Below are 15,140 nucleotides of genomic sequence, written 5' to 3'. Positions count from 1 at the left end.
CCTTCTATACTTGTTTTAGAAGTTCAGAAGTTATTTTTTACAATTTAATTCAACATTTCAATTTAATTTACAAATGTGTAAGAATCATAGAAGTGGAATTTTTTTCCCTATGTAAATTTGAATTTTTCTAGGTTTTCTTTAATTTTATTGAAGTATAGTTGCTTTACAAGGTATTTCAGATATACAGCAAAATGATTCAGATATATATATAGATAGATATACATACAGATATATATATTTCTTTTTCAGATTCTTTTCCCTAATAGGTTACTATCAAATATCGAGTTCTCTGGCTATACAATAGGTCAAAAAATCATTTTTCTTTTATTTGGTCACACTTTACAGCATGTGAGATCTTAGTTCCTTGACCGGGGATCAAACACATACCCTGTGCACTGGAAGCATGGAGTCTTAACCACTGGACTGTCAGAGAATTCATTTTTCTTTAAAAAAATTTTAAGGGCTGTAAGATGTACATTTAGAAATTATTGTTTAAAATCAAGCTAACTGGGCAAGTCATAGTCTCTGGCTATAACTTTACTTGTTCATGTATTCTGGTCTTTTTTTCTCTTTCTTTTTTAAAAAACATTTTGTTGAGGCATAATTCACATACCCTCAAACTGATGATTTTTAAAATACATGATCTAGTGGTGTTTAGTTTAGCACAAACTTGTGCGGTCATTACCACCATCTAATTCCAAAACATTTTCATTACCCCCAAAAGAAACCTCATGCCCAAGAAATGCCCCACTGCCCCTTCTCCCAGCTCTTGGCCACCACTCTTTGTCTTTATGGATGTGCCTATTCTGGACATTTAGTACAAGTAGAACCACACAGTATGTGGTCTTTTGTGTTTAATTTCTTTCATTTAGCATAATCTTCTCAAGGTTCATCCATATTATAGTGTGTATCATACTTCATTCTTTTTCATAGAGGAATAATATTCTATTATGTGGATATACTACATTCTGTTTCTCCATTCATCAATGATGGACATGTGGGTTGTTTCACCTCTTTTGGCAATTATGAATAATGTTGCTATGAACGTGGATGTGTAAGCATTTGTTTGAACCTCTGTTTCAGTTCTTTTGACTGCACACCTAGGATTGGAATTGCTGGTTCTCATGGTAACTAACTCTGTTTTTAGAGTTAGAGGAACTGCCACAGTATTTTCCAAAGCAAATGCATCATTCCTATATTTCCTCTATGGTCTCTCTCTTTTTTTTTTTTTCTTTGGCCACACCACTTGGCATGTGGGATCTTAGTTCCCTGACCAGGGATTGAACCCTCGCCCCCTGCAGTGGAAGCACAGAGTCTTAACCACTGGACCACCAGGGAAGTCCCTACATGGTCTTTTTTTGTGGCTAGGAAAAACTGTGATAAAATTCTCCCAGTTTATTTGGTCTGATGACCCCTTAGTGGTTTGCTGCTGATCCTGGGCCCAGAAACCTGTGTGTCTCCCGTGGACCTTTTTTTAGCCACAGAGGAGGTCATAAACAAGACCACAGCTGCAAGGTTAACAGTCAGACATGTGAGTCATGCCACAGGCCTGGCCACTGCTGGCTATGAGATGTCTGGGCTTTTGGGGAGCTTCAGATGCCCTGCTGATCCAGTGCGGGGATATCTGCTGGGGTTGCTGAGAGAGTAAATGGGGAAAGTCCTTTGTAGACACCAGGGTGCTTAGTGAGGACCATCTGCAGGAAGAAACCTCGCATCTGGAGGGCCACCTCTGTGTCACTGAACAGTTGACTCTAATGTGTTTCCTTATTCACCCCCTCCACAAATCCGTAAGAGCTTGTCACAGGAGAAGGCCTTCCGTAGTAACTAGTGGCATGGTTTTGTCTTCCAGGAGCCAACACGCCCTACCAACCACAGCCCACCAGCTATGACTATGATGCCCCCCTGAGCGAGGCCGGGGACCTCACTGAGAAGTATTTTGCTCTGCGGGATATTATTCAGAAGGTGAGTGCTTTGTACATGCTCCAGGGGCTGGCCTTGGACCAAGCCTGCCTGGGACTCACGATGCTCTGTAGACATCTTCCTGCAACCTTTGTGTGGAGGAGGATGGATGAAGGGAGGCATCAGCTAGACTTGACCCCAAGTCTTGGCCCCACCCAGTTAAGAGTGAGCCTGTCAGCAAGTGAGGCCATAGCACGCGGTTGTGTTGTAAAGATTAGAAAGAACACAGGTAAAGCCTCGGGAATAGTCCTTGCACATACGCTATCCAGTAAGTGTTAGCCGTTACTACTTTTTATACTAAAGGTATAAATGTGTGTCCACATAAATAGCTGAAGTGCGCGGGAGAGAAAATCTATGGGCATTGTGAACACAGGGCAAGTGTGAGCTGTCAGCAACGCTTCATTTTTCTGCTTTGGAGCAAGTGATTGCTATTTCCTCCTGGCCTGACACCTGAACACTTAGTCCTGCTAGCGTTGTGACCTTTTGAGGCATCTAACGCACTCAGGTGGGGTTTCCTGTCTCTGTGTGGCTTTAAAAAAAAAACCCACAGTTTTTCTGCTCAGTCACCTGAGTTTTGAAGTTAAAAAACAAAGGTTTTCTGCCTATAAATGGTAGAAACTTTTTTTTTGTTTTCAACATAGTCTCAATTTAAGCCTAAGTGTTAACGTTAATATTATGAAATACTTTAAACCTGTTAAAAAGTAGAGTCTGATACCTAACTACTCAGAGTTTGTTCATTTCATCTGCATTTTCAGATGTGTGGTTAAAATGTTGCGCATGTGATTGTTATTGTGGGTTTAATCTCTAGAATTTAGAGTGATGACTCCCAAGTTCTCTCTTGTACATTTGTTCTCTGTTTCAAAGTTCTCTGTTCCTATCTACATTGTTTCCTTCCTTTATTTGAAGCTTAGCTTTTTAAACCAGACTTTGTTCTTTTCTAATACAAATACTCAAGTCTGTACCTTTCCTTCAGGTACTGCTATGGCTCCATCTCCTAAGTCTTGATATGTAATGTATTTATTATTATTTGCTTTTAAACACGCTTATTTTGATTTCTCTTTGACCCATCAAATGTTCAGAAGTGAGTTTTTAAAATATTAAACACAAGTATTTTTCTAGTCTGATGGTTTCTCACATAGTTGCATTCTGGTTAGAGAATGTTTTGAGTATAATACCAATCCTTGAAATTTATTGAACCTCCTCATACAGCCTGGCGTATACCAATATGAACAAATATTCCATGTATTCTTGAAAATACTGCATGTTTTATAATTGTTGGCTATAATCTGTATACGTGTTCATTTGATTAAGCTTATTAATGGTGCTATTGATATCTTTTATAGCCTTCCTAATTTTTGTTAGTTTATTCTATTAGTTATTGAGAGAGTTGTGTTTATGTATTTCTCCTTGTAGATCTGTCAGTTTTTGAGGCCATATTATTAGAATGCAAATTGAGAATTAAATCTTATTGTATCATTATATAGAAACTCGCTATCTCTGATAATGATTTTTGCCTTAGAATCTGTTATGTCTGATACTAATATACTTACCTGCATTCTTTTACCTGGTGTATCTTTCACAATGCTTTAATTTCAAGCTTTCTATATCCTTTCTTAAAAATCATCCCCCAAAACTCTGTCCCAAAACAGAAACAAACTCACAGACATAGAGAACAGACTTGTGGCTGGCAAGGGAGAGAGGGATGGACTGGGAGCTTGGGGCTGGCAGATAGAAACTATTATACGTAGGATGGATGAGCAACAAGGTCCTACTGTAGGGCCCAGGGAGCTATATTCAATATCTTTGTAATAAACCATAATGAAAAATAATGTAGAAGTGTATAACTGACTTCATTGTACAGCAGAAATGAACACAACACTGTAAATCAACTTTACTTCAGTAAAAATAAAATAAAAAATAAAAACATACATCCTTTGTAAACAAGACATAGCTAGATTTTTTAAAAATCTCTTTTGAACATTTTGTCTTTTAACTGGTGCACCGACTTGTCATCATTCATTATAATTCTTGATACACATCGATTCATTTCCGCCATCTTGTAATTATCTACTTGCCTACCTTTTCTGCTTTGTCTTCCTTTCTTACTGTCTTCTGAGCTGTTTATTTTTGTTTTCTTGTATCACTGCCCCCTCCACACCCTAATTTGAATGTTATCCTCTACATTTTCACTTCTTCGGGGGTTACCAGTTGAAGCGTAAAGTATGTACACCCCACCCTCCCCACAAAAGCACAGCTCATTAGTGTAGAACTCAGTGAATTTATAAAACACAAACTCCTGGAACCAGCACGCAACCCCTCAGCAGCTTCCCTCATGTTCCTTCTAATTACTAACTTTCCACTGACCTTGATCACCACAAGTGCTTGTTTTTTGACTTTATATAGATGGATTCATACAATATGCACTCCTTTATACCTGGCTTTCAAAAAGCTTTAACATTCAGTTTTAATTTATAATAATTTAAAATTAATCTATATCTTTACTTCTTTCCTACAACCAGAACTTTATCTCATGTTAACTTCAATTATATCCCTCCTGACTTACATGCTCTATATAGATGGATTCATACAATATGCACTCCTTTATACCTGGCTTTCAAAAAGCTTTAACATTCAGTTTTAACTTATAATAATTTAAAATTAATCTATGTCTTTACTTCTTTCCTACAACCAGAACTTTATCTCACGTTAACTTCGATTACATCCCTCCTGACTCACATGCTCTGAATGGTGCGTGTTTTAGTAGTGGGCTAGTTGTGGATGTGAATCTTCAAGAGAGATTTGTTTTCTCCCCGGTTTATCGCTGTGCAACAAATTACCCACAAACTTAGTAGGTTAAAACAACAGATGTTAGGAGTTCCCTGGTGGCCTGCTGGTTAGGATTCTGGGCTTCCACTGTCACGGCCCAGGTTCAGTCCCAAGTTGGTGAATCCCACAAGCTTCGTGGCATGCCCAAACATATTCATATATGATCTCACACAGTTTCTGCCGGTGAAGAATATAGGGTGGCTTAGCTGTATGTTCTAGCTCATGAATTCTCCTGAGGTTGCAGTGAAAGCTGTTGGCCAAGCCGCGGACTCTAAAGACTTGTGTGGGGCTAAAGGATCCATTTCTTGCTTTCGTTCTTTTTTTAATTGAAGTATAGTTGATTTACAGTGTTATGTTAGTTTCCCGTGTACAGCAAAGTGATTCAGTTATACATACATATACATATTCTTTTCCATTATGGTTTATTACAGGATACTGAACGTAGTTCCCGGTGCTATGCAGTAGGTCTTGTTGGTTATCTATTTTATATATATAGTAGTGTGTGTATGCAATCCCAAACTCCTAATTTCTCCCTCCCCCACCTTTTTTCCCCTTTGGTAACCATAAACTTGTTTTTTTTTTTTAATTTTGTTAATAATTTATTTTTGGCTGCACTGGGCGTTCTTTGCTGCGTGAGGGCTTTCTCTGGATGTGGCGATCTGGGACTGCTCTTCACTGTGGCGCGCAGGCTTCTGCTTGTGGTGGCTTCTCTGGTTGTGGAGCACAGGCTTCAGTAGTTGCAACTCTTGGGCTCTAGAGAATGGGCTCGGTAGTTGTGGCGCCTGAGCTTAGCTGCTCCAAGGCATGTGGGATCTTCCTGGACCAGGTATCAAACCCATGTCCTCTGTGCTGGCCAGCAGATTCTTAACTACCAGACCACCAGGGAAGTCCCCATAAGTTTGTTTTCTATGTCAGTGAGTCTGTTTCTGTTTCGTAAATTAGTTCATCTGTACCAATTTTTAGATCTCACATATAAGTGATATTATATGGTATTTCTCCTTCTCTTTCTATTTCATGTAGAAAGATAATCCGTACGTCCATCCTACAAAATGGCATAATTTTATTCTTTCTTATGGCTTAGTAATATTCCATTGTATATCTGTACACATCTTCTTTACCCATTCATCTCCCAGTGGACATTTAGGCTGTTTCCATGTCTTGGCTACTGTGAACAGTGCTGCTGCGAACACTGGGGTGCACGTACGTGTCTTTTTGAATTACAGTTTTGTCCAGATACATTCTTAGGAGTGGGACTGCAGGATCATAGAGCAGCTCTGTCTTTAGTTGTTTGAGGAACCTCCATGGAGACATAGTGGCTGCAACAACTTCCATTCCCAAAAGCTCCCCTTTGAAAGGTCCGTCTCACATGGCTAAGGGCAGGTCACTGAAGTTCCTTGCCATGCAGGACTCTCCACGAGGTGGCTTACAATGCAGCTTCCCCCACAGTGAAAGATCTGCGAGAGAGCGGGCACCTCCAGATGAAAGCTGCAGCCTTTTAAAAAAAAATTTTTTTTTTTAATTTATTTATGACACGTGGGATCTTATTTCTTAACCAGGGATTGAACCCATGCCCTCTGCAGTGGAAGCATGGAGTCTTAACCACTGGACTCCCAGGGAGTCACTGAATCACTGAACTCCCAAAGTTGCAGTCTTTTAATTACCTAAACAAAGAATGACATCCCATCCCTCTTCCACATTCTTTCCTCCAGAAGCCATCTTCATGGGGACTAAGTCCCACTTATTGAGGGGAAGAGGATCAGAGAATTTGTGGGCATATTGTTAAAACCATCGCATCCCCCTACAGTCAGGGTCAGATTTGTCAACACTCACTGTAACCACAGGTAACTTTTGGTTATGCTGCGAATCCAACAGGTTCATTTATTTCCTTTAAGGGTTTTTTTATGTATAGAGGTTGCTTTTTTCCTTTTTGACCTAATTTTGTTTAATTAAATGAAATTACAAAGTATCAGTATCTTTAAATGTTTCCTCTATGACTGTTAAGATTTCCAAGAAAGATATCTTCTGATTTTCTGCCTGGAGTAAGCGGCTGGCTGCCAGCATTTTGCACCCTGGAGCAGGGCTGGGATGGCGGTAGTTACTTTTTACTCTGTACATGATCACAGTCTCCCCTTTTAAAATGCTCCACATGTCCTTAACTCTGCAGGTTAACCAGGAACCCAAAGACCATGTTTTCTCCTCCCCAGAAAATAAATCTCTAGTCCCAGGTGGAAGAGGGCATTGCATACAAAGAGCAGTGTTTCTCAAATACCAGCACATCAGAACCACCTAGTAACTTGATGGAAATTCTAATTCCACTGAATCAGAAACTCTGTGGGTAGGGCCAGCAATCCAGGAGTTTACGGTCAGAGGAGACTCTGACATGCACTAGAGTTTGAGAACCCTTAGCTTGGAGAAGAAGAAATCTGTGGATCATGCTCCTTATTTAATTAAGCACCTGTGCCTCCCAGGTTCGGAAGTACCTGGTGCTGCCAGTTTCGAGCCTTTTAGTAATTCTTCAGAACCAAATTGAATTGGTTCTTAGTTTCCTCCCATTCTCTTTGCCTTTCTTATTACTGATTTGCCATTCATTTGTCCGTTTTCCAGCTTTCAAAATTTTCTTGCTGTTGTCTCCTCTCCAGTTCTTCAGTTCTGTGTTTTTATGTCTTAAACAAAAATCTGTTCACTGAAATTTTACTGGTGTTTTGGGCAAGAATGACATCAGATGTTCTGTTTAGTGAGCCTTCTTAACCTAAATGATCTCATTCTCTGTAATGAGATCATCACATGCTGTTGTACATGTAGCATGTACTCAGCTACATGCTATTATACTATTTAGATCTACTGCCATTTACTTAAACCATTTCTAACTGATGGGCATTTATATTATTTTGAACTTTTATTTTACTTATTTAAAAATTTTTAAATTAATGTGGCTTCACCGGGTCTTAGTTGCAGCATATGGAATCTTTAATTACGGCATGTGGGATCTAGTTTCCCGACCAAGGATCGAACCTGGGCACTCCCTGCAGTGGAAGCCCAGAGTCTTAGCCACTGGAAAGTCCTAGTCTTCTGTCTATAGTCTTTCAGAATTTCCCCAGATATTATAAACTTTCATATTATTCTATCAACTTCAAAACAAAAACTCAAGATACCTGTTGATGTTTTAATTAGTTTTGTATTAAATTTATACATCAAATTAGGGGTGATATTTACTGTATTGAGACTTAGCCAAGAAAACGGTTTTCTATCTATTCAAGTCTTCTTTGATGTCCTTTAAAGTTTTCTTAAAAAAATAGTCCCTGTCCATTTCTGAATATGTTTATCCTCAAGTATTCTATATTCCTAATTCTAATATTACAATTACAATGGAGAATATTACAATTCTCCATTACAAATGGAGTCTTTTATTTCTTCATGAGAAATATTATGATATATGTCTTCAAAATATAACATCTTGAAATTTTTTTAATATATAGAATAATGTTGCAGACACTCATGTACCCAATACCTAGATATAACATAGGTTATTATGAAATCTTTGCTTCTAATTGTTTAAGAAAATAATACAATGCAGATAAAGCTGGGTCTATCTCCTGTTTCTTGCCCTCCCCGCCTCAGATGGAGGAGGAGGGAACGGTATTTATCCTTACATACATTTTGTGATTTTAGCACAAATGCATGCATCCACATATACTTTATTTATTTAGTCTCTTTAAATTGTACATGAATATTCCATTGTACTTTCCTTTTTAAATTATTGACTGATTTCTATGATTTTATTAATGTTATAGTGCCTGTGGACTTATTTCTGTTGCTTCATCTCACAAACCATTTCAGATTTATTTATTTATTTTTTAACAGATTTATTTAGATATAAATCACATACTGTGGACTTCACCCATTTAAAGTACACAATTAAATGAATTCTGTACATTAATTTTTTTAATTGTGGTAAAATATATATAACATTAAATTTGACATTTTGACCATTTTTAAGTGGTTAAAAACTCAGTGGCATAAATTACATTCATAATGTTGTGTAACCATGGCCATTATCTATTCACGAAATCTTTTCATTCGCTCAGATAGAAAAGCTGTTATGCAATAACTCCCCATTTCAGCCTCCTTTCAGCCTAGTCTGGGAAGCTCTAGTCTACTTTCTGCCTCTGTGAATTTGCATATTCTAGATGTTTCACAGAAGTGGAACCATACAGTATTTTCCTTTTGTGACTGACTTATTTCACTTAGCATCTTTTCAAGATTCAACCATGTTACAGCATGTGTCAGAATTTCATTTCTTCTTATGCTGAATAATACTTTATGGTATATATATATAGTCAGTGCTCCATATCTGTGGGCTCCACATCTGCAGACTCAACCAACCACAGATTAAGGGAAAAAAAAACAAAAACAGAAAGTTCCATAAAGCAAAACTTGAGGTGGTTGCATAGCACCGACTTTTTACATGACATTTACATTGTATTTACAACTGTTTACATAGCATTTACACTGTATTAGGTATTGTAAGTAATCTAGAGATGATTGAAAGTACATGGGAGGGCTTCCCTGGTGGCTCAGTGGTAAAGATCCACTTGCTAAAGCAGGAGACACAGGTATGATCCCTGGTTTGGGGAGACCCCTCATACCTTGAAGCAACTCAGCTCGCGTGCCACAACCATGTAGCCTCGCTCTAGGGCCTCGGAGTGGCAACTACTGAGCCTACTTGGCACAAGGGCTGAGCCTGTGCTCTGCAACAAGAGAAGCCTGTACTGCAGGGAGCAGCAGCCCCCGCTGACAATGAGAGGAAAGTATGCACAGCATGGCCAAAGAAGATTTAATTATTAAAGAAGGTATGTGGGAGAATGTGCACAGGACATGTGCAGACACTCTCAAATTTCTTGAGCATCCTGGAGTTTTGGCATCTGCAGGAATCCTGGTGGCAGAACCCTGCAGATACGAAGGGACAACTTGGGTACCAGTTGATTCATTTCACTCATCTCTTGATGGACACTTCGAATTGTGTGACACTCTTTTGGCTATTTTGAATAACACTATATTAAACCTCAGGGCACAAATATCTGTTCAAGTCCTGCTTTCCATTCGTTTGGCTATATACCTTGCAGTGGTATTGCTGGGGAGGCTTATTTTTAGAATATTTTTCTTTCTGAAATAATGAACTTTTCTATGCCTAACAAGAAAAAAAAATGCAAGTCAACTTAAAAACAGATATTTACATGTGCTTTCTTGGACAGAACATTGTCTTATCTTTGGCCTCATCACAACCTCACACTCTTATTCTCCTATACATTTAGCGGCTTCTTTCTGCCTCTTCCCCACTCCTGCGGCCCCTCACATTTTCTTGACCTTCCCTGGCTCTTATGATGGCTAGCTGTTAAGAATCACTGTCACCCTCCATAGCTCTCTCTGCTGCTGTTTAGGGTCCGTGCTCCATACACCAGCCTGGGCCATTCCGTTGTCACACTCTGGCCCTGGAAACAGGCAGGAGGATTGTGAGCTTCAGTGTCAACTGGCTGGAACAGGGATTTGTACTTCCAGCCTCAACTGGACCTTTAATTATCTGCACTTCTCTGTTTCCACCCTCATCTCTTCTCCCTGTTCAGTGTGAACCATCACCGCCACACTTTTTCCATAATGTACAGGTGATGCTATCTCCTCTTTCATCAAGAACATTAATGCTGCTGAAAAAGCCAGGTGACATAGATATACATTTCAGAGAGGGTATCGCATGAGGCACGAAAAACGAACGTATATTTAAATGAGTAAAAACAAATCATAACAAATTTATGGGTACCAGGGAATAAGGGTGGAGGAATAAATTGGGAGATTGGGGTTAAGGTATACACACTGCTATATATAAACAGACAACTAATAAGAACCAGCTGTATAGCACAGGGAACTCTACTCAATACTCAGCAATGGAAAAAGAATCTAAACAAAAAAAGAGTGGATATGTATATGCATAACTGATCCCACTTCACAGATCATAGCCTATGAGTCATGCCATGCAGGGCCACCCAAGACAGACAGGTCATAGTGAAGAGTTTTGACAAAACATGGTCCACTGGAGGAGGAAATGGCAACCCACTCTAGGAGTCTCACCTGGAGAACCCCATGAACAGTATGAAAAGGCAAAAAGATATAACACTGAAAAATGAGTCCCTCAGGTCAGAAGGTGTCCAATATGCTACTGGGGAAGAGCAGAGGGCAATTACTAATAGCTCCAGAAAGAATGAAGCGGCTGGGTCAAAGTGAAAACAATGCTCAGGTGTGGATGTATCTGGTGGTAAAACTAAAATCTGATGCTGTAAAGAACAATATTGCATAGGAACCTGGAATTTTAGGTTCATGCGTCAAGGTAAGGTGGACATGGCCAAGCAGGAGATGGCAAGATTGTGCATCGAAATCTTAAGAATCAGTGAACGAAAATGGACGGGAATGGGCCAGTGTAATTCAGACGACCATTATGTCTACTACTATGGGCAAGAATCCCTTAGAAGAAATGAAGTAGCCCTCACAGTCAACAAGAGTCCAAAATGCAGTACCTGGGTGCAACCTCAAATACAGAATGATCTCAGTTCATTTCTAAGCCAAACCATTCAGCCTCACTGTGATCCAGTTCTATGCCCCAACCACTGATGCCAAAGAAGCTGAAGTTGACAGGTTCTATGAAGACTTACAACACCGTCTACAACTAACACTAAAAAAAGACATATTTCTCATCATAGGGGATTGGAATGCAAAAGTAGAAAGTCAAAAGATACTTGGAATAACAGGCAAGTTTGGCATTGGAGAACAAAATGAAGCAGCACAAGGGGAAGAGAACATGCTGGTCATATCAAGCACGCTTTTCCAACAACCCGAGAGTTGACTCTACACATGGACATCATCTGATGGTCAGTACTGAAGTCAGACTGATTATGTTATTTGTAGCCAAAGATGGAGAAGCTCAGTACAATCAGCAAAAACAAGATGTGGAGCTGACTGTGGCTCAGATCATAAACTCCTTATTGCAAAATTTGGGCTAAATTTGAAGAAAGTAGGGAAAACCATTAGGCCACGCAGATTTGACCTAAATAAAATCTCTTATGATTATACAGTGGAGGTGACAAATAGATTCAAGGGATTAGACCTGATAGAGTGCCCAAAGAACTATGGATGGAGGTTCATAACATTGTACAGGAGGCAGTGACCAAAACCATCCCAAAGAAAAAGAATGCAAGAAGGCAAAGTGGTTGTCTGAGGAGGCTTTACAAACAGCTGAGGAAAGAAGAGAAGTGAAAGGCAAAGGAGAGAGGGAAACATATACCCAACTGCAGAGTTCCAGAGAAGAGCACGGAGAGACAAGAAGGCCTTCTTAAATGAACAATGCAAAGAAACAGAGGAAAACAACAGAATGGGAAAGACTAGAGATATTTTCAAGCAAATCAGAGATATCAAGGGAACATTTCATGTAAAGATGGGCACAATAAAGGACAAATATGATAAGGACCTAACAGAAGCAGAAGAAATTAAGAAGAGGTGGCAACTATGGAGAACAGTGTGGAGATTCCTTAAAAAACTGGAAATAGAACTGCCATATGACCCAGCAATCCCACTCCTGGGCATACACACTGAGGAAACCAGATCTGAAAGAGACATGTGTATCCCAATGTTCATCGCAGCACTGTTTATAATAGCCAGGACATGGAAGCAACCTAGATGCCCATCAGCAGATGAATGGATAAGAAAGCTGTGGTATATATACACAATGGAATATTACTCAGCCATTAAAAAGAATTCATTTGAATCAGTTCTAATGAGGTGGATAAAACTGGAGCCCATTATATAGTGAAGTAAGCCAGAAAGATAAACACTAATACAGTATACTAACGCATATATATGGAATTTAGAAAGATGGTAATGATAACCCTATATGCAAGACAGAAAAAGAGACACAGATGTATAGAACAGACTTTTGGACTCAATGGGAGAAGGCAAGGGTGGGATGATCTGAGAGAACAGCATTGAAACATGTATATTATCAAGTGTGAAACAGATCGCCAGTCGAGGTTGGATGCATGAGACAAGTGCTTGGGGCTGGTGCACTGGGATGACCCAGAGGGATGGGATGGGGAGGGAGGTGGGAGGGGGGTTCAGGATGGGGAACACATGTAAATCCATGGCTGATTCATGTCAATGTATGGCAAAAACCATTACAGTATTGTAAAGTAATTAGCCTCCAACTAATAAAAATAAATGGGAAAAAAAACTGTATCAAAAAAAAAGAAGAAGAGGTGGCAAGAATACACAGAAGAACTATATAAAAAAGGTCTTAATGACTTGGATAACCACTACATTGTGGTTACTCTCTTAGAGCCAGATATCCTAGAATGTGAGGTCAGGTGAACCTTAGGAAGCATTACTACAAACAAAGCTAGTGGAAGTGATGGAATTTCAGCTGAGGTATTTCAAATCCTAAAAGATGATGCTGTTAAAGTGCTGTATTATGTCAGCAAATTTGGAAAACTCAGCAGTGGCCACAGGACTGGAAAAGGTCAGTTTTCATTCCAGTCCCAAAGAAGGGCAATGCCTTAGAATGTTCAAGCTACCACACAATTGCTAGCAAGATGATGCTCAAAATCCTTCAAACTCAGCTTCAGCAACTCATGAACCGAGAACTCCCAGATGTACGAGCAAAGAGACAGAGAAACCAGAAATCAAATTGTCAACATTCATTGGATCATGGAGATAGCAAGGGAGTTCCACAAAAACTCTACTTCTGTTTCACTGACTACACCAAAGACTTTGACTGTGTAGATCAATTCTTAAAGAGATGGGAATACCAGACCACCTTATCTGTCTCCTCAGAAACCTGTATGCAGGTGTCAAGAAGCAACAGTTAGAACCAAACATGGAGCAACTGACTGGTTCAAAGTTGGGAAAGGAGTACAACAAGGCTGTATAATGTCACCCTGCTTATTTAACTTTTATGCAGAGTACATCATGAGAAACGCTGGGCTGGATGAATCACAAGCTGGAATCAAGATTGCCAGGAGAAATAACAAAACCTCAGATATGCAGATGGTATCAGTCTCATGGCAGAAAGTAAGGAGGAACTAAAGAGCCTCTTGATGAGAATGAAAGAGGAGAGTGAAAAAGCTGGCTTAAACTCAGCATTCAAAAAACTAAGATCATGGCATCTGGTCCCATCACTTGATGGCAAATAGAAGTCGAAAGAGTGGAAGCCAGACAGATTTTATTTTCTTAAGCTATAAAATCACTGTGGATGGTGACTGCAGCCATGAAATTAAAAGACACTTGCTCCTTGGAAGGAAATCTATGACCAACCTAGACAGCATATTAAAAAGCAGAGACAAAAAAAAAAAAAAAAAGCAGAGACATCATTTTGCTGACAAAGATCTGTATAATCAAAGTTACGGTTTTTCTAGTAGTCACGCAAGGATACACGAGTTTAACCATAAAGAAAGCCAAGTGCCAAATTGACACTTTCAAATTGTGGTGCTGGAGAAGACTCTTGAGAGTCCCTTGGATAGCAAGGAGATCAAACCAGTCAATCCTAAAAGAAGTTAACTCTGAACACTCATTGGTAGGACTGATGCTAAAGCTGAAGATCTAATACTTTGGCCACCTGATGTGAAGAGCTGACTCACTGGAGAAGACTCTAATGCTGGGAAAGATTTAAGGCAAAAGGAGAAGAAAGCAGCAGAGAATGAGATAGTTAGATAGCATCACCAACTCAATGGACATAATTTGAGCAAACTCTGGGAAATAGTGAAGGACAGAGGAGCCTGGCGTGCTGCAGTCCATGGGGTCACAAAGAGTCAGACACGACTTATTGACAGAACAACATTACTGATTCACTTTACTGTATACCAGAAACTAACACAACAATGTAAATCAATTATACTTCAATGAAAAAAATTTTAATCACTGCAAGTTAAATTTTTTTAAAGATTAATATAATTGGAAACATCACAAAACTTAAAAATGTATTTTGATTTATTCACTGCTTGAAACATCTCTGCCATCCTTCTTTCCTTATGTTCTTTTGGCTTCATGCTGTTTTATTGTCTCTTCAAATGACAGCAGTGTTTGTAATCTTCTCTAGTGAGATTGGCTCTTGAGTGTGGTTGATAGAAATTTGTTTTTCAGTATTGACATTTTAGAAAAACAGAAAAGCTTCACATTTTGTTACCGATGGTGTTATATGACTATTTAGTATTGTCATGCAAATTGGGGAGATGTCTTTCAAGTTCTTGCATGCATGAGCTATAATATTTGGAAGAAATTACAGACAGGTTTTGGCTGCATAACATTTCAAACCCTGTTCCCCC

The 15,140-nt window shown here is 39.2% G+C and overlaps 1 protein-coding gene across 1 annotated transcript in view; it reads left to right on the top strand.

Annotated features, from left to right (window-relative positions):
• The window catches only part of GLB1 (galactosidase beta 1), a 101,874-nt gene that overhangs the window by 45,465 nt on the left and 41,269 nt on the right, over positions 1-15,140 (top strand). The window contains exon 10 of the mRNA XM_065932930.1: positions 1,850-1,962. Coding sequence (XP_065789002.1) covers positions 1,850-1,962 — 113 coding nt within the window. The remainder of the gene's footprint in view (positions 1-1,849; positions 1,963-15,140) is intronic.

This window comes from Muntiacus reevesi, chromosome 4 (genome assembly GCF_963930625.1).
Source record: "Muntiacus reevesi chromosome 4, mMunRee1.1, whole genome shotgun sequence".
Classification (NCBI taxonomy): Eukaryota; Metazoa; Chordata; class Mammalia; order Artiodactyla; family Cervidae; genus Muntiacus; species Muntiacus reevesi.
Note: the sequence above shows the minus strand (reverse complement) of the source record. Positions and strands in the feature narration are given on the sequence as shown.